This window comes from Penicillium odoratum (genome assembly GCF_028828045.1).
Source record: "Penicillium odoratum strain IBT 22623 chromosome Unknown utg000005l_segment0_segment0, whole genome shotgun sequence".
NCBI classification, from domain to species: Eukaryota; Fungi; Ascomycota; class Eurotiomycetes; order Eurotiales; family Aspergillaceae; genus Penicillium; species Penicillium odoratum.
In genome coordinates, this window is record NW_026643147.1 from 6,086,212 (window position 1) to 6,110,700 (window position 24,489).

Consider the following 24,489-nt stretch of genomic DNA (forward strand, 5'->3'; position numbering starts at 1 on the left):
ACCCTGAATATCTGTATCTATTTAGGTATATACTGTAGGTCAGCGTAGGCTTCATACATTGACCTGAACCCTTGAACCCTAGAACTCTTCCCCATACTTCTCCGTATGCCCTAAGTACCCCAATCGGGAAAACCGCCGCCGATAATCGGGCTGACTCACAGCTCCGGGGACGGAGAAACCCACCCCGCTATCAGTGTGTCATCGCATACTTTATTGAACTTCCCATTCTATTCCCTTCGCGTATTCTTACCATATTCTCTTCCAATTCTCCTACTTTCACTATGTCGCAAAAGATTTGGCTGCGTGCTGAGACCAAGCCCGCTGAGGCTCGGTCTGCTTGTGAGCTTTGCCCTCTACTCCTTCGTTATCGGAGGGGCGATTGTGATTGTTTGCTCACAGCTTCATGTAGTGACCCCAACCACCTGCAAAGCATTGATCGATGCCGGATATGATGTCACTGTCGAACGCTCTACTCAACGTATTTTTGATGGTATGTCTTTCAATCTCCGAGTTTTGACCCTACTATGACCTAAATTGACTCATTCTCTGAATAGACGAGGAATTCGCCAAGGTTCGACCATACCCCTTCGCCACACCAAAGAAAGCTTCTAACCATGCCAATGGCTTTAGATTGGTGCCCCCCTTGTCGAGGAAGGTTCATGGGTGAAGGATGCTCCCAAGGACGCCGTTATCCTGGGTCTCAAGGAGTTGCCAGAGGAGGACTTTCCCCTGGAGCACGTTCACGTCACTTTTGCCCACTGCTACAAGCAACAAGGTGGCTGGGAGAACGTTCTGAGCCGCTGGCACCGTGGCAATGGTCTCCTGCTCGATTTGGAGTTCCTTACCGATGAGGTCGGCCGCCGTGTTGCTGCCTTTGGCTTCTCGGCCGGTTACGCCGGCTCTGCGTTGGCTGTGAAGAACTGGGCCTGGCAATTGGCCCACCCTAATGGTGCTCCTCTGCCTGGTGAGGTTCCCTACGCCAACCAAGGTCTCCTGATCGAGTCCGTGAAGGAGAGCGTTGAGGCTGGCAAGAAGATTTCTGGCAAATACCCTACCATTCTCGTTATTGGCGCTGTGAGTAACCACTGAAATGATCGAGTTGCGATTCTCATGCTAATATAACTATAGCTTGGCCGTTGCGGTAAGGGTGCCGTGCAGTTGGCTAAGGATGTCGGTATCCCCGAGTCCAACATCATTCAGTGGGATATGGCCGAGACCAAGAAGGGCGGTCCCTTCGAGGAGATTGTCACCAGTGACATCTTCATCAACTGCATTTACCTCAGCTCCAAGATTCCTGGTGAGTTATCTTATGAGAAATATTCTCCGGGCCTAGCTAATGATTCGCCTTTTGTAGCCTTCGTGGACGTCGAGTCTCTTTCCACACCCAAGCGTGCCTTGTCCGTCATCTGTGACGTGAGCGCTGACACCACCAACCCCTTCAACCCCGTGCCTGTGTACTCCAGTGAGTGACTAGTACTTAATTTCTGGCATGAAACACAAACTTACATTGACCGCAGTTACCACCACATTCGATAAGCCCACTGTCCCTGTGACTCTGCCCGCTGGCAATGAGAACCCTCCTCTCAGCGTGATCAGCATTGATCACCTTCCCTCCCTTCTCCCTCGCGAGAGCTCCGAGCAGTTCAGCGAGGCTCTTATGCCAAGCCTTCTGCAGCTAAAGGACCGCACCACTGCTCGCGTGTGGAAGCAGGCGGAGGAGCTCTTCCAGGAGAAGGTTGCAACTCTCCCTGCGTCTTTCCGCTCTTAAGCGACTTTGTACTTGGCTAGATATTAGGTAATGATGCGATGGAACATTGATAGACTCTGGGGCCACGGAATAGTATAAAAGCCTTTGTATTGTCCATAGTTGAAATTTTGGGACATTTTTTTTCGATTGACGACACATGCTTTGAATATGTAGACCTGGATACAAGAGTATGAATAAAAAGTTCGTAGGTCGGTCAGCACAGTAGGTATCTAGATCTATTAACATTGAATGTCACATATGCTGCTTCGAGTCTCAGATGTTTAAATTGTAAACTGTATGACGGCAGCCTGGTTGAAGTGAAGATACCCGGAAGCTGGTTTCCATCCATCAGCCAAGACATTTCAACCTCACCCTTCCACCTTTCTAAACATCTTCAGGTCATTTCCATCGAGGTTACCGAGGTACCAAAGACCATGAGTAGTATCTACTATTCGCGTGAATTAAAGAGCCTCATCCCATGGTTTACGCAAATCCAAAACATCTACACTTTCTCCCAGTTCATCTCAAGGTTCCTGTTAATTCCCCGAAGCAACCCTGGTATTCTTCCATGAATGCGGGGGTGCCAATTTCTGGATATCCGAGGGATCCGTCGCGGGGAGATGACTCAGTACGTCTTGGCCAAAATGACCCTGTTGGGGGTCAAGATTGGGCATGGCGAAAACGAATTAATTAGCCTAAGGTAGCCAATGCCATGAATCTTTGTCTATTACCCGGTCGGACTTATCCCCTTTTTATCATGGGTGCCAGGAACTTGTTATTGAGATCGAGAACCTACCGTTTTCTCCGCATGAACTCTTTGGTCCACTCCCGCTCCCCTCTCTTCCCCGGTCTGCCCGCAGAATTCTTTCGTTTCCCCAGTTCTTCAGACCTCGAAAATCAGGGCTAATCTATAACCTCACTATTCTTTCACTTTCGTATTATATATACTTTGTTCGACCTACTGTGTACGCTCTTTCTGCCATTGTCCCGTTGAAGCTGACGATGGGGCGCATGGGATTGCCAAGCTGATTCGCCTCACTTCCTTCCTTACCCTACGAACCGCACATCCTTCCTCCATACAAGTCTTGATGCAAGAAAAGCCGACCACAGTTGCCGCCTACGCGGCCGGCGCCTCCCTCGCAGCCGTTGCCCTATTTTACGTGTTCGGTCCCAACTACACACTTGACGGTGACGAGTCCAACGATGACAACCGCAAGAAGAGCATAGTCGGCTTGTCCAACCTAGCCAATGACTGCTTCATCAATTCGGTGCTCCAGGCTCTGGCTGGCCTGGGCGATCTCCGTGTATATCTGAACCGGGAGCTGCACCGGCGTGAGCTGGACGGGCCGGAGATTTACAACGCGGTGCCGAGCGAGGATGAGCTGTCCCGCGGAGCGAAGCAGGACAAGGCGCGGGAATTACAGCAGGGATTGATTACACAGGCATTGAAGGAAATGTTGGATAGATTGAACGAGCGTCCAATCTATAAGAAGACCATTTCGGCACGGGGATTCATCCAGTCGTTGGAATTCGCGTTCCGTACGCGCATCAGCCGAAATCAGCAAGATGCGCAGGAATTTTTACAGATTATCTTGGAGCGACTCTGTGATGAATATCATGCTGGTGTGCGCGCAAGGAAGAATGCTCTCGGTCTGGTTGGTGCGCCTGCTGGTCTGAGCGCGCCGCCAGAGTCTGAAATCGCTGTCCCCGATAGTCCGTCCGGGGTAGAGGTGCGGATTGATGATGGATCACCGAATGGCTTACCGGCTATCATTGATACCAAACTCAAGGAGATTGATAACGAACCTGGATTTATGTTTGAGGGTAAGCTGGAGTCGCAGATCGAGTGCCAGTTCTGCCACTACCAGTATAAACCGAACCAGACGTCATTCGTCAATCTCACGCTGCAAGTGCCGCAAAAAAGCTCTACCACACTCAACGCATGCTTCGATGGTCTTCTTAAAACCGAGTATATTGAAGATTTCCGTTGCGATCATTGCCGTCTTCAGCATGCGATAGGACTGAAGACCCAGGAGAAGGCTCGGACGCATTCCCAGAGTGAGCAAGAGCGCCTGGGTGAAGAGATCGCCCGCATCCAAGAGGCATTGGAGAAGGACCCAGAAAGTGAACTCGAGGGCATTGAGCTGCCGCCTTCTGATCTTGCCCCGAAGCGTCGGATTGCACGGCACATGCGCATCACGGCATTTCCCAAGGTCATCGCCATTCACTTGTCGCGATCAATCTTCGACCGAAGTAGCTCCAGCAAGAATGCCGCCAAGGTCTCATTTCCCGAACGACTCCCCCTGGGCGGTATCTTGAGCCAGACGTGGTATAAACTCCTGGCGATTGTTTGTCACAAAGGCAGCCATCACAGCGGTCACTACGAGTCCTTCCGTCGTAATCATATCTACGCCCCATTCTCCACCCCTGGGACATTCAGCTCGTATGCACAGAGTCGTGCCGTCAGTGAGAATCCTTCCGAAGCCCCGAGTCCTCGCCTGGGACCCCTCAGCCCGGACAACGTAGGTGGCAGTGACATCTCCCCTGCAGCCTCCTCCACCTCTCTATCGGGAGTCCAGCTCTCCCCCTCATTACCCCGCCATACTACGTCCAGCTCTCGTCGCTCGTTACAAAGTAACCTTTCCCGATCCTCAACTCCCCAACCGATCAGCTCAGATAGCAGTCCGACGTTAAGTCTCGGGCGGGCAAGCATTTCATCCGCCCCACGATCATCTCGGACCATCCCGCGATCCTCTGTGGAAACCCCCCCGGGGATTGGATCGCGCCTTCGTCGAAAGCGCAAGCCAAATGATCGCTGGTGGCGGATCTCAGATGAAAAGATTAAGGAATGCAAGACCTCGGATGTGCTGGGCATGCAGAAGGAGGTATACCTGCTATTCTACGAGATTGAGCGGCCCGATTCCAGTCCCGTTGCATAGGGACACCTTTGATGGAACGCAGGCGGCTTTCCTTTTTTGGTATGGTTTGGCTGCGAAATCTTATTTATTTTCTGTAGATAAACGTCTTGTATATTTGAAGCCTTTCACATGTACAGATTAACGTGATTGGAGATGTTGATATGCATAAATAGGACTGAGCCGGTTTCTCCAGCAATTGACGATAGCAATAAATCTGGGCACAGCTCCATTAAACTGATGTCACCGAAGTTAGGAGGTCTGAGTGTGCAGATCCACTTTCTCTTCCTTAACCGGATTGTACACCGGAAATGGAGTAGACCAAATGCGAGCAGCCTGATTGAGGGACTAGATGCGTTGTTTCTATCTTTCAATCGAGTTCTTGTAATTGGTTGAAAAGAAGCTCTATAGACTGAAGTATATGGGAGAGTAAATACTTTTGCCGTTAGAAGGAAAGCGAATGGTCTCGAATTCCTCGGTTCCCCGCCTACGAACAAAATACGGAGTGAACGGGATCAAATGGTTATTGATAATTGAACTCTCAATGACATTGAATTACTTGAAACTTCCTAACAGTTTTAAATTATCCTTTCAATTAAAAAACTCCATGTGATCCTATACTTCAAAACCTTCAAAATGTTAGAATGTTGGGATCAAGTCGGTAATGCTAACCCCGCGGCTAATGATGTTATACAAGGCCGAACGGTAACTTGCCCGATTCACGGAGAGATTCGGAGGAATTGATGGATTTACAAAAAGGATATATATAACTGAAGATCCCCCTTCTAAAACTTCTCCCATTATTATCATCTTAAATCACTGTGACCTCAGTTCCACTAGGTTTCAACCTAAGGTAAGCTCCACCGAACCCGGTGAGAAGGTGTCGATGACGATGCTTGCCCCTCCAACTTTGCCCCTCCCTTTCCATTTCCTTTAAATTGCCCGCTTTCGTCGTCCGGTAAGGGAGTGTCAATTATATTATTCCCCCTTTCTAACTTTCCTTCTTCTTTTCCTTCAGTTTCCAAATTTAACGAATTCTGTACATTTCATCACAATGGGTGTCACTGAGATCCTCTCCCGCAAGACCGGCGTCATCGTCGGCGACGATGTTCTCCGTCTCTTCGAGTACGCTCAGGAGAAGCAGTTTGCTGTCCCCGCCATTGTATGTTCCCCTCAACACAACCAACCCCCTCCAGCAACCGGAATGCAGTCACTGACTTGGAATAGAACGTCACCTCTTCCTCCACTGTCGTTGCCTCCCTCGAGGCTGCTCGCGACGCGAAGTCCCCCATTATCCTGCAGCTTTCCCAGGGTGGTGCCGCTTACTTCGCCGGTAAGGGTGTTGCCAACGGTAACCAGGAGGCTTCCATTGCTGGTGCCGTTGCCGCTGCCCACTACATCCGCAGCATTGCCCCCGCTTACGGCATCCCCGTCGTTCTGCACACCGACCACTGCGCCAAGAAGCTCCTGCCTTGGCTCGATGGCATGCTCGACGCCGATGAGGCTTACTTCAAGCTTCACGGAGAGCCCCTCTACTCTTCCCACATGATTGACTTGTCGGAGGAGCCCGTCGAATACAACATTAACACTACCGCTGCCTACCTGAAGCGCGCCGCCCCTATGAAGCAGTGGCTCGAGATGGTAAGTCCTGATCTCAGCGCCCTCTAAACGTAGTTCCATGTCTAACATCATTAACAGGAGATCGGTATCACCGGTGGTGAGGAGGATGGTGTCAACAACGAGGATGTTGACAACAACTCCCTTTACACCCAGCCCGAGGACATCCTCGCCATCCACAACGCCCTTAAGGATATCAGCCCCTACTTCTCCATCGCCGCTGGCTTCGGTAACGTCCACGGTGTCTACAAGCCCGGTAACGTCCGTCTCCACCCTGAGCTGCTCTCCAAGCACCAGGCCTACGTCAAGGAGCAGACCAAGTCCACCAAGGACAAGCCCGTCTTTTTCGTTTTCCACGGTGGCTCCGGTTCCTCCAAGGAGGAGTACAAGGAGGCCATCAGCTACGGTGTCGTCAAGGTCAACGTCGACACTGACATGCAGTACGCCTACCTGTCCGGTGTTCGGGACTTCATCCAGAACAAGAAGGACTACCTCCAGACCATGGTCGGTAACCCCGATGGTGCCGACAAGCCCAACAAGAAGTTCTTCGATCCCCGTGTCTGGGTTCGTGAGGGTGAGAAGACCATGTCCAAGCGTACTCAGGTCGCTCTTGAGGACTTCAACACTTCCGGCCAGCTGTAAAAAATTATGCCGTGATTGTGTTTTGTTTTAAGGGATTCCCCACGTTATTATGTTCTTTTTCCCATGTTACGCGATGATGCCAAAAAATTTGGGCGCCTGGGGATGTCGGCGTACTGTATGTAGCGAAATATCATTCGACACGTAATGAAGATATCAGACACGGTTTAACCGTTTGGAAATTTTATTTGAAGCAAGGAGTAAGGTCATGCGTAGGAGCATGTTGTACGGAGTAGAAACATGTGTTATAGACTTTCTCGTGTATGCGAGGGAGGTAATGTCGTGATGCCTTAGTGCCTTATTGCTGTCGTTGTCTGAGTGGGTTCAATGACTGGGTGCCTTGATGCCTGAATTATTTTGACGCCTGAATTATCAGGTGTCAAGATCAATGTGTGAATCTCCGACAAAGGAAATTTCAGTGGAACCAAACCAAAGTAGATACTTCATCTGTGTCAGTGCTACCCTGGTTTACTCTGGACCCGAAAATGGCCAAATGTTCCAGACTGCCACACACTTACAGACGATGATTGGTTTTACCACGAGGCGCAGTCTTGGTTGATCCAATTAAATTTGGATTAATGGGTCTCCGATGGAGTGTCAGACGCGTCGGGGACGCCACCAGGGACAACAGTACTGTACAGTACACAGACGACTGGGGAAATATGTTGACGCACTTGAAAACCCACAGCATTAAGAACAATTGTGCACTTACAATAAGCAGGTCGCTTGGACGATCGGCAACGCCGCTGATCGACTTCTCTAATAATAGGGTGAATCCAGGCCTATCAATCTCCACTTTTCTTTCATTCTAACTGTCTTACTTTCTTTTGATCATTTTTCACTTCCCTCCTGATCACCCCGCTTCATGAACCCTTGACCTATTCTTGGTCCTCGCTCTTCATGTTTCTTCGTCATTCGCTTTAACTGTGACCGTCATTATTCCCTTCGTTTTCTTTTGGGAGTTGGGGACGAAATGGATCTGCTTCAAAGGTTACAGCCGCGGGACTCGACCAGTGATTTCCTTCAACTTATTGCGGATCCTTTCAAATCACAGGTAAATTAGGTTCCTCGGTGATCACAAATATCCGCTAATGATCGCGTGTCATACAGTTCACCACTAGCTCTATTTGGGCTTCATTAGGCACCTCCATCGGCATCTCAATTCTCCTCGCTCTCCTCTTCTCCCTTTTCCGACCTCGTCACTCGCTCGTCTACGCTCCTAAAGTCAAACATGCCGACCAAAGACACGCTCCGCCCCCGGTGGGCAAAGGATTCTTCTCCTGGATCAAACCCGTCATCAGTACCCGAGAAGCGCAACTGGTGGACACCGTTGGATTGGATGCGGTTATCTTCTTGCGCTTCATCAAGATGTGTCGCAACATCTTCATCTGCATGAGCATTATTGGCTGCGCAATTATGATTCCGGTGAACTTGGCAGAAAGCAAATCCAACGCTAACTATTCATCGCTCTCTGTGTTGGAACTCATGACACCCCTTTACGTGACAAATACGATGGCTATATGGAGTCAGGTGGCATGCGCTTGGGCATTCGATATTATCGTGGTTTTCTTTCTTTGGAGGAATTACCGGGCTGTGCGGGCTCTGCGGAGAAAGTATTTCCAGAGCTCGGACTACCAGCGAAGTCTTCATGCGCGAACTCTCATGATCACCGATATTCCTGCACCGGATCGCTCCGATGAAGGCATTCTGCGAATCACAGACCAGGTCAACCCTACGGCCGCTTTGCCTCGCGCTGCTATTGGTCGTAACGTGAGGGACCTGCCGAGTATCATCAAGGAACACGACGAGGCCGTGCGACAGCTGGAGTCTATACTTGCCAAATATCTTAAACGGCCCGACAACTTGCCTGCGAAGCGTCCCCGTATCCGTCCACCTCGCAGCCAGCGCGACAAGCATCCGGATGGGAAAGTGGACGCCATTGATTACCTGACGGTACGCATCCGGGTTCTAGAGGAGCAAATCAAGCATGGTCGAGCCTCTATCGACCGCCGGGATGCAAAGCCCTATGGATTTGCTAGCTGGGAGGAGATCGGACATGCACATGCGGTTGCCTGGACGGCGCGAAAAAAGCATCCCAAAGGCACTACCGTCAGGCTTGCTCCTCGCCCCAGTGATCTGATCTGGGAGAACTTGCCACTTTCCAAGTCCTCACGCAAGTGGAAACGATTTGTCAACTCCATCTGGGTTACTGCGCTGACCATGGTCTGGGTTGTTCCTAACGGTCTGATCGCCATCTTCCTCTCCAACTTGTCAAATCTGGGTCTCGTGTGGCCCGCTTTCCAGACCCAACTGGCGGCCAATCCTAATGTTTGGGCTGCGGTTCAAGGTATTCTTTCACCCGCAGTGACTTCCATTGTTTATCTGGTGCTGCCTATCATTTTCCGACGCCTTTCGATCCGGAGTGGCAGCAAGACTAAGACTGCTCGTGAGCGGAAAGTCATGGGCCAATTGTATGCATTCTTTGTCTTCAACAACTTAATAGTTTTCTCGCTCTTCTCCGCTGCCTGGACATTCGTGGCAGCCGTTATCGATGATACCGACAACAATGAAAGTGCTTGGCAGGCCATTGTTGACAGTGCGCTCTTCCAGAAGTTGGTGAGCGCCCTTTGCAATGTGTCTCCATTCTGGATAACCTACCTCCTGCAGCGCAACCTGAGTGCAACTATCGATCTCGTTCAGATGATCAGCTTAGTCTGGGTGTGGTTTGCCAAGACATTTCTTTCGCCCACACCACGTCAAGCAATTGAATGGACTGCACCTCCTCCTTTCGACTATGCGAGCTATTACAACTATTTCCTCTACTATGCTACTGTTGCAATGTGCTTCGCCACTCTCCAGCCGATTGTATTGCCGGTGACTGCATTGTACTTTGGTTTCGATGCCATTTTGAAGAAATACCTGCTCATGTATGTGTTTATCACGAAGAATGAGTCTGCCGGTGCATTCTGGCTGGCCATATTCAACCGTATGGTCTTTGGAACTATCCTCGCCAACGTTATCATCGCCCTAGTCGCCCTGTCGCAGGGTACCCGGACCATGGCGTATTGCGTCATCCCACTCCTGTTTATCATGATTGGGTTCAAAATCTACTGCTCGCGAACCTTTGATGCAGACTGCGAATACTACAACCGCGCCAATCTCAATGACGCCGAGGCACTGGGTCCCACCAAATCGGACAAGAAGGCTGCGGACCGCCTAAACGCGAAGTTCGGTCACCCGGCCTTGTACAAGCCACTCATGACCCCCATGGTTCATGCCCGTGCAGCTGAAACGCTCAAGAAGATCTACCAAGGCCGCTTGGATGGCGGCGACATGGTAGGCGAGTACTCAGACATCGCCATGAACCCGATGCTGTCGTCCCAGCCCGGCAAGGCTGCCGACCCGGCGCCATTTGAGGTTGTGCCCGAGAACCATCTAGACTTCTCGTACTACAAGGACCGTGCCGACTTCCGTGAAGAATTCGGTGGAGGCATATACGGCCGTCCAGAGGATCTGATGACAGAACGTTCTCAAACCCCTCGTACATTGGGCGGCGATTGGTCTCCCAGCTCTTCGCGTGCTTCTTCGCCTGCCCCGTCCTTGCCATCCATGTCTGCACTGAGGGTACACGAGAGCTACGGGCCTACTGATGACACAGGCCTTATCCACCCTGCATTCCGTGTTCCACTTTCGCGGGGCGACAGTGGCAATGATGTCGGTGGAGGCTTGTATCACCACTCCAACGAGAGTGAGACTCAACTCCTCAGCAGTGCGCAACCACCCGCGCAGGCCGATGCCAATGCGCTTGATCGCTGGCGTACTGGGGGCAGCGGCTATGGTCCTGTTGAACAACAGGGAGAGGAGGAGGAGTATAACCCTTACACATACACATCGTATGATGCCTATCGGGCACCACGGTAGTGGATCCCATCCTCGCTGGATATTGAGGACTAAGTAAACCATGTATATGTTTTCATTCTTTGTACAGTTTTTGGCGAACATTCATATACCGGTTTTAGATGGCGGTTTGAGTCTATCTCACGAGATCACGATTACTTTCCCTTTGAATATTCTGCATAGAGCGAAATTCGGACTCATCTGTACAAATAAAAATAAATTATCGGATCTTTTGAACATATCAAAGTAACCTCTATCAACCAAAACTGTAACCATCAATGCCATCTACCACTCAGTGATTTTCCACCTCCCCCATATCAAAACGAAACAGCACTAGGAAGCGCACTAGGCGCATCCTCGCGCAGAGAACTCAAGATCAAATGATCAAACGAAGCAGCCTCATCAACCCGCGGATTAAACGGCGCAAAATCCCAAAGATATCCCAACGTCCTCAAAAGCGAAGTAGCAGAATAGGAAACCGTCTTTCCCACATTATTAGTCCCCTTCTGCTCCACAAATCCCTTAGAAATCCAAGGCGAGATCAAAAACGTCGGGATCCGACCTCCTAACCGATTGAACTCGTACGTATAACTCTCTCCATTAGGCGAAGTCTCCGTATAAGTCAAATTATCCGGCCTAGCCGCCAACGGCGGCGGAACATGATCATGGAACCCACCCGTCTCGTCAAAAGTCAACACGAACAACGTCTCATTCCACTGCGGCCCACTGCGGAGCGAATCATAGACCTTCTTGATGAACGCCTCGCCGTCAGAGATCAGGCCGCTGTCGTGCATGGATGTTGTACCGACACCGCAGCAGGAGGGGTTTAGGTATGAGAACTCGGGCAGGGAGCCGCTTGCTGCGTCGGTGTAGAATTGCGTCATGGGCACTACTTTGTCTTCATTGTCAGTTGCTTTTGTCCAGGCAAACCAGTGCGCTTCTGGGCCTGTGCCGCCGGCTGTGTCCCAGTAGTTTAGCCAGGTGTGGTTCGTTTCGCCGAGTTGTTGGAAGATTGAGCGTTGGGTGAAGGCGTATGTACCGAATGAGTCGTCGTTGGAGCCGTGGCCGGCTGATGTGCCTGCTACGAGGGCGAAGCGGTTAGGATCCGTTGGCTGGTTGAGTTAGTTGGAATGTACATGCATTAGAGGCACTTGGAATGGGGGTTTTGGGACATACGCCTGCGACATCGGAGTGCCAGTGGTTGAAGGACACGAAGTTTTGAACCAGGGATGTGAGGACTGGGACCTCTTCTTCGGTGTAGTAGTTCATGACCTGCTTTGCGAGAAGGGTTTTGTTTGCTTTGGATCCGTAGTTGTGGATCTGTTCGTGGATGAACCCGTTGTTGTTGGGTGTCAGCTTGCCTTCGGCAATCAGCTTGTTATCAGGGGTCCAGTTGCTGTAGAACTCCATTGTGTTCCCGGTGACAGCGTGACTGGGATCATCGGTGACGGAGTCATAGTCCCGTGCCTCGGTACAGTGGTGTCCCTGTGAAGGATCGGTCACGTTGTACGGGTTACAGTACGGGCCATTGTTGATGGGGTTCTCGAGACCTTTGTGGGTTTGTCCACCAAGAAGATTGTCGAGTGAGCGGTTCTCCATGCAGAGAACGACGACATTCTTGATCTTGGACTTGAGGTTGGAAATTGATGAGGCGGAGTGCGCTTGGTGAGGGTTCGCTGGGATGGCTTGTGCCGCAGCAGCAAAGGCCAACAGACCGACAAGAGCGCTGGGATGCATGATCAGATTTGGAGATCAATTGCTCTGTTTTGGAAAGAGATACATTTCGATTAATGGCGTCCACAGGTGGTGCTTTTATACCTATTTGCAGGACGTTCAGACCCATGTATGGTTTGCATTGGGGAAATTAGACTTAACACACGTGGGTCATATAATGTGAACAGAGCATTTCGAGGGGAGACAGCCAAGATCTAGACGCTTTTCACCCGAGTTTTATATGCCCCAATGAGATTGATTCCAGGGGCCACGGGCATAATCAGATTGAACAAATTCAAACTAGTTAGTCAATGCCGGTTACCTCAAGGTCAACGTATACAATGTAGATTATGCATCCCCGTCCCGGGTCATTATTCGGCCATAATCATGCTGGACATTGTAAATATCTTTAGATAGCATAAGGATCCTTTGATTGTGAGTATTAGAACAATTGCTTCTAAAGCCCTAACACTTGGCAATCCAATTATGTACGTTACCCCCATCTTCCCCGCCGATGTATAGATCGACTGCATAAACTGCCAAGAAAGGTACTGGCGGCACTAACCGTCACCCTAAACCCAACCAGTAAATTGCTAATTATTTAAGCCTTTAGTCTGATTGATTAACGGTCAGCCCGTGGTTTTGATAAGCATGGTGATTGGTACTTCTATCTCCGGGTTACATTATATACATACACTACGGACTTCACTCCGAAGGTGTGATATCTTTTGGCAGCGAATGAACATCTCCTTATTTGGCGCACCGCTTTGAGACGGTTGTGATTGGAAGCAGAGAAAATAACAGATAATTTGGTTGTCAAATCGAGCTTCTCATCAAACCCATATGCAAGATTGGAAAACACATTGTTGAAGAATATCGCATAATGGAAGATCTGTGGAGCGTGGCGGTAGCTTCGGAGGTGCAACAGAGAAAATGTGATTTCTACCCCATAAACCACACTGCATGCTTTCAGTCCAGGCTCTTCATCACAGGCTCGGTTATTTTAAGCGTAGTACACTGTCCATTATCTTGGCAATAAGAACAGATCCACCCATCCGTATCAAAAGCTACATTGGACGACATTTTGCGCATTCCATATGAGACCAAGCATAGCAGACAGAGCCGCAAATACCATTTCACTACAAGGTTATCAAGGATACCAGTAGTGCTCGGCCAGTCACGTTGAATCCATGCCATAGACATGCATGTTCCAGGCTATCGAAAACTTCATCCTCGTCATCGTCAGTCAGATCTGCCAAGGCGAAGCATTGAAACGCGTTTGTCGGAAGGGTCAAGCTACGGCCTGGTGAATAGATTGGTAGGAGAGAGGAAAGCGTTGAAGAGGGAGAAATGGGAAACTAAATGTTATGAACTCATATTTGATGCTTTTCAACATTATTTCAAATCCACCATTGCTAGCTCTAACCGCAATAATAGCATCTGGAGAAAACCTCCAGATTCAGTACTCCATACCCTTAAGTCTTCTTCTTCCGACCGGGACTCCATTTTCGCGGAATCTTCTGCCTCTCGCTTTTTGCTGCTTAGTCCTCTTCTGTCCACGAGTTTGAGTAGAAGCCCGCCGTTGGATCTTCTACGTGACCAACCCCGGTGAACAGATGATCGATGCAGTTTCATACTTTCCAGACGAAGAAATACTTGTAGGCCATTAGACCATATGTGCTGTGCATAACTAAGCTCAATGTTGCCACAGGACTGTTCCTAATGACAAGTTTCCTAATTAGGACATCAGATCGGGCCTCGGTCCCCGCTTTCCCGCACCTCCACACGTTCCTGATCACCAACTGTTTTTAGCTCTTGTCGCTCCTCTTTTCTCTCTAATTCCCTGATGAAGCGCTCTGGAGATTAAACTTATTCGCCAGACATCGCCTTTCCTCTGCATCCGATCCACTTCTCTCCTTCCTCAGGGACCGTGCGGGGAGGGGTGTCCGGGGATTTGATACATCGCTTGCCTCCACACAACAGAACATTTGCACCTTGGAATATCCTGTACCCAGAAGACAGTCTTTACTGCCCAGATATCCCTGACCCTGGAAATGGGAGGAACCCCTGAGCAATAACTACCAACAAGCAGCAGCTCCCACGCCCGAGGAATCCAGCCTGAGAGACCGCCGGACCTAGCGGCTACAAACGGAGAGGATATAACATATCGCGCTTGTGACCACTACTCCAGCTCCTGGAAAATTTCTGCGACCAGAAAAAACATGGCGTGGTATTCCATCCTCCCACCGCAGCTTATCCAGGTCGAGAGCTGGGCAGTGCGGATTTTTGTATGCGCCCTTTCTACACCGTCTTGTCCCCAGCTAACCTTCTTTACTCCCCCCAGTTCCTCCTCGGCCTCATCACTATCGTCCCTTGGGCCGCGCTCATTCTCTTTGACGCAGGCCTGTGGCTCTACCGAATGCTCTTGTGGGAACTACCCTGGATAGGCGGACGCGCACGTGGCCAGCAGCGACCCCGTGCACCAAGTCTGAACGAACGACCTGACGGACAACGACGAGCGTTTGGACTGCGTGGCGTGGAGACTGATACCGATACCGGTCAAGAACACTCGGGCGACGCGAGGGCAGATGAGAAGAAAGGGAAAGAGAATATACCTACCACCGACGCGGCTCATTCAAAGGCTAGCGGGGAGGTTAAATTTAGAGCGTCTGGGCGGGCATGACCAATCTACGCTTTTTTCCCAAGTCCGAATGTTTATATGCTTATCATGTCTTGTTTATGCTCTGAATCGTAGGTTTATAGCGCGCATGGCGTTGACTTGCCCAATCGGGAGTTTTTTTATGTCCTGGATTGTATGCTATCTGGGATGAGCGTTCGTAGTCTATTACTTATTGTAAATATCTTTTACCATTCAAATGTGAATTTGATAAGTAAATTTACGTCAAAGTGGAGAAGGGATATAATTGCCTATCTAGATATTAACCCCTCCCTCGGTCTGCGGAGTCAATCCATGGTTGCGGATTGCGATCCAGATTTGACTCATACATAATTTCAATCCAGGTCATGACAGCCTTGGAGAAGGTGCATAGACTATCGAGACAAGAAGATGAACCTGATCACCGAACATGAGTTGTCAACTCTCCACTCTTTAATCGGAGCCCTTGTAGTAGGATTATGCCTCTGGTACTGTTGGCTCCGACGAGTGCACAATGAAGACCAGACGGAAAACCACCTAGTGATCACACCTTTACAAGATTTCGACTGGAAAAACACAGAACCACTTCAATTCCGTCCATTCCTAGGAAAGGAAAAGTATAACTTGACCATGGGTAAAAACCTATCATCCACCACAAGAAACCAGCTAATAATCCCAGCAATCGAGAATCTGGATCCGTCGGACCTCATCACCATAGACAAAACATACCAAGACCGACTCGCACTCCGAAAGCAGCTTCTCGAACAACACCACGAAATCGTAGTCGCAGTCAACGAAACATCAACAGCAGACCCAAGAACCCACTCCGCAGTCCGCGAGCTATACTCCTTCATCCTAGGAACATATCTCCCATCTCGATACCCGGGAATATTCAAACTCCAGTCCAGTACCGAGAAAACGCCTGAAATCTTCGAAAATACAATAACAGGCACATCATGGCCAACAAATCTCCACCCAGAAACACCCACGATCCGCGCACTGGAGATCCTAGCACAAACCGTCGACGAGGAATTCCTCATTCTTCTTCCGGATATCTCAGCCCCAGTTGATCAACCGAAATACATACTTCAGGCTTATGCGACATGTTTCCCGTCGGGTTTCAACACGCGCGAGAAGCTTGGATTGCGCCTGGCTGATATCCATATGCCTGTGCCCGGGTATAAGGAGAAGATCGAGCGGAGTATGGATCGGTTCTTTGCGAAGATTGAGGTGGGGAGGTTTGTTAAGAGGGTTAATTGGGGTCTGACGACGGAGACGGAGTTGTTTGCGGCTTTTGGATCTGTGCATGGGTCACACGGGTCTGGCTCTAAGGGTAACGAGTATGGTGAGAAGGAGGATATGGGACAACAGGCTCTTCGGCTTGAGGAGCTGAATATTGATAAGGTTCGTGGGTTTCTATTTTTGAGGCGTGGAATCTTCCTGCTGATCGAGTATAGACGGTTCTGCGATGCGAACGTCAGACCTTGCATCGACTGCCGACTTCTAAGGCTATTATCTTTTCATTTCATACATATACCTACCCGGTGCAGCAGATCAAGGATGAGGGTCTTGGAGAGGAGTTTGCGGTGGCTATTGATGGCCTTAGGAAGGGGAATGTGCCGGGTATGCATGCCTATAAGAGAGGGGATTACTGGGGGGAGGCTGTTAAGGAGTTTTTAAGGTCTTGATAGTATGGTAGAGAGTATATAGCATGATCGCATCCATCGTTGTCTTTTCATTCATCGGATTTTTATAGCTTTTATATCCATATCCCCTTTTATCATTATTCAATGTACTTTGCTTACTGCAGGCGCTGGACCACCTTGATGAGATCGGCGGACACTCCCATGGCAGTGACCTCACCACCGGCGCCGGCACCCTGCACAATAAGGGGGTTGGCACCGTACCGCTTGGTGTAGAAGCTAATGATGTTGTCACTGCCCTTGAGGCCAGCGATAGAGCTATCCTTATCAAAGTACTGCAGGCCAACCTTGACAGCCTTGGTGGCAACATCAATGCTACCAACATAACGCACAACCTTACCCTGCTTCTCAGCAGTGTTCTTGACTTCGGCCATCTGGGCATCGAACTCCGGCAGACGAGTCATGAACTGAGTAATACCCTCCGAAGAAGAAGGCAGCGAGGCCAACTCAGCGGGGATGAGCGACTCAATGGGGAAAGAGTCAGGGCGAGACACCTCCAGACCAGCCAGACGGGCCAGGATGGTGAGCTTGCGCGCAACATCCATGCCGTTCAGGTCATCACGAGGGTCGGGCTCGGTGTAGCCCAATTCTTTAGCCTGAGCGACAACGGCACTCCACTGGGCATCCGAAGAGCCGGAAGCAGGGGCGAAGGTGTTGAACAGGAAGGAAAGGGTACCGGAGAAGACACCCTCAATGCGGGTGACTTCGTCACCGGTCGCGACGAGGTCCTTCAGGGTGGACAGAACGGGGAGACCGGCACCGACGGTGCTCTCATGGTAGACAAGAGCCTTGCCCTCGGCAGCGGAGGCGAAGATGTCCTTCCACAGGGACAGGTCATCAGAGAAGCCCTTCTTGTTCGGGGTGACGACGGAGATGCCCTTCTTCAGGAATGTGGGGTAAGAGCGGGCGAGGTTGATGTCGGAGGTGTTGTCGACCAGGATGGCGCGACCAGGAGCAGAGGCGAGGTAGTTAGCGATCTCCTCGGCGGGCAGGGCGCCGGTTTTGGTGAGCGAGGGCGCGGCGGAGGCAGTTGCCCAGTCGGCCGCGGGGATGGCGGGGGAGTACGCCGGTGTCGGAGCGAGGAGGGTCTGCGAGGAGCGGGCGAGGAGAACGAGCTGGGGGGCATTGGGGATACGAGCAAGCTGGGACAAGAATGCGGTGCCAACGCCACCAACGCCTGGAGGTGTTAGTATTATTTGGTGATGCTGTGGCCTTCAATTTTGAGGCTTGAGGCTTGAAATGGAGGGGCAGCATACCAACAACACCGAGGTAGACAGGGCTGGACATGTTGAGTCAATTGATCAATTCTCTGTATTTAAATTGAAATGGAGTATTTCAAAGGACCGAATATGTAAACGGCGAGATCGACTTGAGTTTGAGCTGTAAGATGTAAAGGTTGGGAGATGATCTGCTTGACTCAGTTTAAACTAGCGGACTCGGCCCGGAGTTATGTATTCCCACTGACAGTATAGGTAGTTACCAATTCTTACCATTTCTCCCTGATATTTTGCAATTTGAGAGATAATATCATAAACCCCCCGGTAGCCGACTGTTCAATCCTTGCCGGACACATTTCAATCTTTGGCTCGTGTGTAAAAGATTATAGATTACAAGGCTTTGCAGATTTTAGGCAATGTAAGCGTAGCGGGGCATTTAACTGTTTCTATACATTTGAGGTCTACACAGTCTATACTTTATGTTCACTCAGTTAAATGCCTGCTTATTATGCATAATCTTACTACTTTTTACGAGCTTGTAATCTTGGTGTACCTTTTTGATCCACAATATTCTACTTGATGTATTTGCTACCTAGTATTCTCATGACATTTAAACTTATAAGCTGATTCATCATGGATGATAACCAGATATCCCCATATATCTCCTACTGAGTATCGTCATCGTAATAAAGAGTTATTCTGAATTCAATCACTTGCGTTATTGCCAAACATACATGCCCAGACTATAGCAGAATCCCTTGGGCGAGCTGTCCTAATTAGGTTAGACCTATTTCTATATATCTCTTATCTCTTATCGAATTCCATATCACTTCCAGTTCATCACTTTCAGTTCATCGTCGACAAGAGCGCACAGCCATGGCCTCCGATCAATCCTCTCTATACGGACAACGCCGTACCAAATCCACCAAAGGACCCGATATCTCCAACTCATCCAACCTGGCCTTCACTTCCCAACTATCTTCTCTCATCGCCCAAGAGTCCAGCACAACCCGCGGTCGAGCCCGCCCATCCAAGACCCCCAAAACCGATCTCTTCGCCAAATCCAACAAGGGAGCCGAGAAGCGCGTAGCTTCCGACCTCAAAGATGACGGCTACACCCAACAAGTCCACAAGAGCAGCAAGGACATCGGCACAGTCGATGAAGCCACACTCGGTCGATCCAAGCGTAAGATGGAAGCGAAGGTGCGCCTATACAACGACATGAAGAAGGGATCACACCTTGCAGCCGAAAGCAGTGATGAGGAAGATGGTCTCACCCACAAAAAGGCACGAGCGGAAGATTACTATTCTCGACTACGGCGCAAAGAGAAAGAAGGTCTGGTAGACTTCGATCGCAAATGGATAGACGAAGAACGCAACCGTGATGGATCCCCGGTAGATACCTCAGATGACGATTCAGACGACGACAATGCGTCACAGATATCCTATGAAGATGAATTTGGGCGCACGCGTCGCGGCACGAGGAAAGAAGCTGCCCTTGCAGCGCGCACGAAGGAGCAAGAGGCAATTCAGGGCCGTGAGACTCGGGAGCGCTGGCAACCTGCGAGACCGGATAATTTGATCTACGGAGTCACGGTCCAAGCGGAGGCATTTAATCCCGAGGAGAAAATAGCGGCGCAGATGGCCCAGCTTGCTGCGCGGAGAGATCGGTCGGCCACGCCACCGGAAGAGGTGCACTATAATGCCGATGCGGAAGTGCGCAATCGGGGTACTGGGTTTTATTCATTCTCAGGGGATCAGAAAGAGCGGCAGAGGCAGATGGAAAATTTGTTGATGGCACGGGAGGAAACTGAGCAGCAGCGACAAGCTAGAGTGCATAGAAGGGCAGAGTGGGAGGAGAGGACTAATCACCGGAAGAGGGAGCTAGCCAAGTTACGAGAGAAGAGGATGACGGAGCGGCTTTTGAAGGGTCTTTCGAATGATGGGCTCATATCCAACCAACCTACGGCATGAGGGCTTTATACCAAGTTTTTTTTCGAAGCGATACCCACTATGTACAGGCTTTTTATATAATATCGGATGCAATGAATAGACTGCAACCGATTGCCAGGCGCTGATATTTCAAGATATAGAATAATGAGATTGCACTGAGTCTTGGAAGCCAGCACAAGCAAATAAAGCGTCAAAATTCATCGCTCCGAGGCATAAAGAAAATCAAGCGCGACTCGACTCCAATTGACACCAACTTTTGATTTAATCATGACATTCATATCAGCATATATTATCAGTCGTAAAAGCCCAAAGGTCATTTGTAGGGCAAGTGTCAGTCGACGTGTCTAACGAATATTCGCCGCTATATCATCCATTATGTCCACGAAGTCTTCAGCATCTTGATGAGATTTATTAGTCAAAGAAACAAGAGTTTGAGGGAGAAGGACGTACCACTACGAGAAGAAAACTTCAAGATATGTTCTCCACGGGTCGTCGTAGGCGGATTATAGTCGTCTGTCGACATAAGGATGGTAAGTTTTAGATCACGCACTAACACAGTTCGCGTGTCCACGACCTTCAACCAGCCCCGTCGGTTGAGCTGATGAGTAACGAATGCAGTCCAGACAGGAGTACTATTTGAAAATGATGAGAGTCGGTAAATATGGAATTCGGGACTCGAACTTACCGATCCATAGTCCCCTTGTGAACAGACGCCTGTAGTCGAACAGCCCCAGAGGTCTTATCTTGATAAACACGTAGAGCATGAAGATAGCTATCATCAACGATTTGGCTTGATGCAATTAGTACTTTGGAAGCTCATTCAGAACTAGGTTGACCTACCCGCCAAAAAGCTCCTCTTCGTCATCCAATTCGTGATCCCGAATGTCGTCGATCGGATGACCAGCATCTTGAGCGCGAAGAGCCAAAAATGAACAGAAAAATACAACCATACCTAGAACCCATGGTTAGGCTTTATCTCAATTGAACTTTTGATCATCTAGATGGCACTCACATTCCATTGTCGTGAACTTCAGACGAGCCCACAAGACCAATTCCTTGCCTGCATTTCTTCTCCGGCACAGCTGAAGCGTAGAGCCTGCTCGAACAACCTCCAGCATGTTCAGGGGCATACAGAAGTACTCGCTGGGTCGAGAACGGTGGGGTATCTTGCACACCATTCGAGCGCGGTGGTCTTGATCCCGCAAATAGAAGTAGATGGTCATCCCCGACTCGTCATGAAAGACCCTTGGAAAATGACAATCAGGGATATAAACTTCGGGATTGATCATCTGGGCGACCTACAATTGAAGAACCCGCTCAAATCCGCCCTCTTTGAGAACCTCCTTGACCCCCTTGTGAGGTTTGGCGAAACATCCCGCCCTGTAGCAGTGTTAGGATGCTATCTCAGCCCAGAGTAGAGCACGAGGAACTCTTACTTTTCCGGTGCGTTTCGAAGCGCAGTCTCCGTATCATAACTGCTGAAAATATCTCTGACCCAATGGTACTTTAAGGTATCGTGTTGAGTAGAGTGGCTATTCGTTGTAGTGGCAGATGCTGATCCTGTCAATGGCGAGTGTGGGGCCTCAGGGACGGAAGGAGGAATACTATCCGAGAAAGTACCAGTGCCAGAAGAAGGCGACAAAGGAGACTGAGGGGATAGATTCAATGGTCGAGACCGCTCAAATGACCGGCGTCTGCGTTGATCGCGGTCGCTGATCGGGCTAATCGGGCTCTGAGGTTCCACGATATTGCCTCGAGATGGAGGACGCGAGATGGGACGAGATGCGTGACGAGAGATGGGACGAGAAACGGGACTAGGGATTCGAGGAATCTCCGGTTCAGGCTGGAATGTTGCGCGACCAGGACTGAAGCGACGGTTCTGCAATTTGAGGAGAGAGGTCAAGCTGGCGCGAACACTTGCAAGGAGGCTCGCATCATGGGGTCGACTGATAACAAGGCAATCAGCTGTTAGTATAGGATTGAAATTGACAAGTGGATTTACATACTCCTTCGCCACATCGCCCAGTTCTCTGAGGAAAATCTTGTATCTTGCTAGGCGGGTTGAAAGCGTATACTGCGACTCATCCCAGAAGAATCTACCCATCGCCAGCCATACGATCTTGTAGTTCTCAGGCGTGTTCCCGCCATCGTCAAGGCGGTAAAAATAATCGAAGATGTCCTTGATAGTATAATTCATGCTTTTTAGCACCAAGTCCAAATCAGGCCGCACATGAGACCAATTGCGCCGGTACTGGACATCTTGCGAAAATGCCTCCAGGCTAGTCAATGAGGAACTGATAGCATATAGATCAGATATTAAACCGGTCACCTCAGCTGTACATTCAGGAAAAGGGGCACGAAAGGTAGCGAAGCCGGCTGCCGCATCCTCGGCGTCTACAACATACGTGCGCAGGGCCATGGGGCGGGTCAGGCCATATGGGGGAATTTCGATCGAGTCAAAAACACAAAAGTGCGGGAAATGCCAAAAGTAACCCAATCTCACGTGGTTATGCGGCTCTTACTTTTCCCTCCCACCCTTGCGTCCTTGCTTCCTGACGTGGTCGCGCGGGAATGGCGGGGCGTAGTGGGGGGAGGGGGAAGGAGAGGGGAAGAACCTAGGAGAATCCAGCACGTCAGGATGTCGTGCAATTCATGACATTTAGAGACTCGAGTATTCAAATATTATAAGAAAAAGTATATAATATCCATATTCCCTTGGTTCTAAACGGGTGATGAACGAAATTCCATGGTTGAAGCTCTCAAGTTTACCATAGCACTTTTGAGTGTTCAGGTAAGCATCTTATGTGACCCACTAGCTCTGCCCTACGAAGTAGCGGTGACATTGAAGCTTGACTGTACAGTATCAAACATATATTCAAGTCATGCACATTTTACCTCCTGATTCTCTTTTCAACAATCATACTGAAGCAGGGATTCGGAACTACTGGAGGCGAGAAATCTTCTAAACACTACTGGAAGAACTCGGTTCACAGTTCATCTAATTCGTAGAGTTTATTCATAGTGGGGCTATGTAGATCGAGACCTACATAATGTAACTAGGAATAGACTGAAGCCGGCAAGGAGAAGGCTGAGTGACTAATCTCTTGTAAAAGTATCTCTAGGGCATCACAGTCCCCAGCTGACTCCTGACAGCCATATTTCCTTTACTTCCTATTTCTATTTCTGGGAATAAGGTAACATTGACTCCCTGTCGGAAAATCAAACAGTGCGTTGACCCTCCAGAATGAAACATACCGAGCTGGTCTCCCTTTTTCACATATACCCCTTCCTTGACAGTGATTTCACACGTCGAGACTTCAGCCTGTCCAACCGCAAGAAAAGTCATCAGACCAATTGCTGGGTTATCGGCTTCAATAAGTATTACGGCCCGTGTCGACGTAGCCGTGTTATATGCTGGGTAATCAGCCCAGGTTGATGGACTGCCATCAGTGCTCAGTGGCGCCGAAGAATATGTCCCGTTGATAGTATAGGTTTTGACGATTTTGCCAGATACAGGAGCATGCCAACGGTGATAGCTGAAGGCACTCAGGAAGCCCTGGTAGACAGTACCCCCAACAAAATGATTAGAATAATTCTGGCCAATCATATCAGACAAAGAATAGGACTGTCCTTTGATCCAGAAACTATCCCGTGCTTTCACGCCCTTGACTAGTGCAGTGGGCTGGGATTCACATGCATTGACAATGATACTATTATCGTCTGGAAAAGCCACAGTGCGGATGTCTTCCCTGAAAGTTCGTGTAAAGAAGGCGTCCCAGGATTGGAAGCCATGGTATGGCGCAGATGGATCGCAAACAAACATCTCGTCAAACGTGTAGGTGGTTCCACCGATATTTGCAGCACTCGTCAATGCAGCAAGAGCTGGACTGCTGAACCAGCCACTGGCAGAAGCATCAAGTACAGCGGCTGAGGATTTAGACTGTAAAAAATCGGCCCATGCATTTAGTACATGCTTGATCATTGAATTCACATCCGGGTCAAGAAATGTCGCAAAGCCAACGGCTGTTTGAGCATAGTCCAAAAAGAAGATCGTTCCGATTGGGAGGCCAACATGGAGACCTTTGGCACTCCAAGGAGGGCCGTGGGTGATTACGTAGTTCAGAAATTGTAGCATATGCTGATAATCTCGAATCTTGGAGGTACATGTCTTTTGCTGGAATAAAGATCGAAAGAGCAAATCAACACGCGAGTTGGTTTCGATGAGCTGTTGAAAATTCTGTAGAACAGGATGGAGGGTCCGAGGTCTTTAATCGGCCTCCTTTATAATATCCCATGCCCAGGCTGTGGGGTCATTCTCGTCAACATGGCACGGTTCTCTAAGTATCGTTGGAAAGTTAGTACCTTATGTATCTGCGCGATTTCGGCCTCTGGGACGAGAAATATAACCTTTGGACTGTTTGTTGGATATAGC

General features: G+C 49.6%; 11 protein-coding genes across 11 annotated transcripts; 7 read left to right on the forward strand and 4 right to left on the reverse strand.

Annotated features, from left to right (window-relative positions):
* Positions 1-281: 281 nt before the first annotated feature.
* Positions 282-1,768, forward strand: lys1 (saccharopine dehydrogenase (NAD+, L-lysine-forming); the record flags this gene model as incomplete). Its single annotated transcript, XM_057141791.1, has 7 exons — positions 282-339; positions 410-490; positions 555-571; positions 631-1,074; positions 1,129-1,297; positions 1,355-1,462; positions 1,518-1,768. The coding sequence occupies 7 exons, from the start codon at positions 282-284 to the stop codon at positions 1,766-1,768; spliced, it is 1,128 nt and encodes a 375-aa protein (XP_056995797.1).
* A 1,067-nt stretch (positions 1,769-2,835) lies between these two features.
* On the forward strand, positions 2,836-4,686 carry N7520_007858 (putative ubiquitin C-terminal hydrolase; the record flags this gene model as incomplete). Its single annotated transcript, XM_057141792.1, has 1 exon — positions 2,836-4,686. The coding sequence occupies one exon, from the start codon at positions 2,836-2,838 to the stop codon at positions 4,684-4,686; it is 1,851 nt and encodes a 616-aa protein (XP_056995798.1).
* Positions 4,687-5,716: 1,030 nt separating this feature from the next.
* On the forward strand, positions 5,717-6,921 carry N7520_007859 (fructose-bisphosphate aldolase FBA1; the record flags this gene model as incomplete). The annotated part of the gene is made up of 3 exons (XM_057141793.1): positions 5,717-5,824; positions 5,890-6,303; positions 6,361-6,921. The coding sequence occupies 3 exons, from the start codon at positions 5,717-5,719 to the stop codon at positions 6,919-6,921; spliced, it is 1,083 nt and encodes a 360-aa protein (XP_056995799.1).
* A 970-nt stretch (positions 6,922-7,891) lies between these two features.
* Positions 7,892-10,839, forward strand: N7520_007860 (putative DUF221 domain protein; the record flags this gene model as incomplete). Its single annotated transcript, XM_057141794.1, has 2 exons — positions 7,892-7,972; positions 8,029-10,839. 2 exons carry the CDS (start codon positions 7,892-7,894, stop codon positions 10,837-10,839), a joined length of 2,892 nt encoding a protein of 963 aa, XP_056995800.1.
* Positions 10,840-11,132: 293 nt separating this feature from the next.
* On the reverse strand, positions 11,133-12,552 carry N7520_007861 (phosphoesterase superfamily protein; the record flags this gene model as incomplete). Its single annotated transcript, XM_057141795.1, has 2 exons — positions 11,133-11,927; positions 11,992-12,552. The coding sequence occupies 2 exons, from the start codon at positions 12,550-12,552 to the stop codon at positions 11,133-11,135; spliced, it is 1,356 nt and encodes a 451-aa protein (XP_056995801.1).
* A 2,198-nt stretch (positions 12,553-14,750) lies between these two features.
* Positions 14,751-15,211, forward strand: N7520_007862 (uncharacterized protein; the record flags this gene model as incomplete). The annotated part of the gene is made up of 2 exons (XM_057141796.1): positions 14,751-14,816; positions 14,873-15,211. 2 exons carry the CDS (start codon positions 14,751-14,753, stop codon positions 15,209-15,211), a joined length of 405 nt encoding a protein of 134 aa, XP_056995802.1.
* Positions 15,212-15,814: 603 nt separating this feature from the next.
* Positions 15,815-16,872, forward strand: N7520_007863 (heme-dependent oxidative N-demethylase family protein; the record flags this gene model as incomplete). Its single annotated transcript, XM_057141797.1, has 2 exons — positions 15,815-16,588; positions 16,738-16,872. The coding sequence occupies 2 exons, from the start codon at positions 15,815-15,817 to the stop codon at positions 16,870-16,872; spliced, it is 909 nt and encodes a 302-aa protein (XP_056995803.1).
* A 113-nt stretch (positions 16,873-16,985) lies between these two features.
* On the reverse strand, positions 16,986-18,174 carry N7520_007864 (homoserine dehydrogenase; the record flags this gene model as incomplete). The annotated part of the gene is made up of 2 exons (XM_057141798.1): positions 16,986-18,064; positions 18,144-18,174. The coding sequence occupies 2 exons, from the start codon at positions 18,172-18,174 to the stop codon at positions 16,986-16,988; spliced, it is 1,110 nt and encodes a 369-aa protein (XP_056995804.1).
* Positions 18,175-18,980: 806 nt separating this feature from the next.
* On the forward strand, positions 18,981-20,078 carry N7520_007865 (CCDC174 family protein; the record flags this gene model as incomplete). Its single annotated transcript, XM_057141799.1, has 1 exon — positions 18,981-20,078. One exon carries the CDS (start codon positions 18,981-18,983, stop codon positions 20,076-20,078), a length of 1,098 nt encoding a protein of 365 aa, XP_056995805.1.
* Positions 20,079-20,401: 323 nt separating this feature from the next.
* N7520_007866 (uncharacterized protein) lies at positions 20,402-22,476 on the reverse strand (the record flags this gene model as incomplete). The annotated part of the gene is given in 9 exon segments (XM_057141800.1): positions 20,402-20,454; positions 20,508-20,655; positions 20,668-20,689; positions 20,743-20,847; positions 20,898-21,009; positions 21,070-21,355; positions 21,371-21,437; positions 21,494-22,003; positions 22,064-22,476. The coding sequence occupies 9 exon segments, from the start codon at positions 22,474-22,476 to the stop codon at positions 20,402-20,404; spliced, it is 1,716 nt and encodes a 571-aa protein (XP_056995806.1).
* A 699-nt stretch (positions 22,477-23,175) lies between these two features.
* N7520_007867 (phosphatidylserine decarboxylase family protein) lies at positions 23,176-24,192 on the reverse strand (the record flags this gene model as incomplete). Its single annotated transcript, XM_057141801.1, has 2 exons — positions 23,176-23,228; positions 23,313-24,192. The coding sequence occupies 2 exons, from the start codon at positions 24,190-24,192 to the stop codon at positions 23,176-23,178; spliced, it is 933 nt and encodes a 310-aa protein (XP_056995807.1).
* Positions 24,193-24,489: the final 297 nt, after the last annotated feature.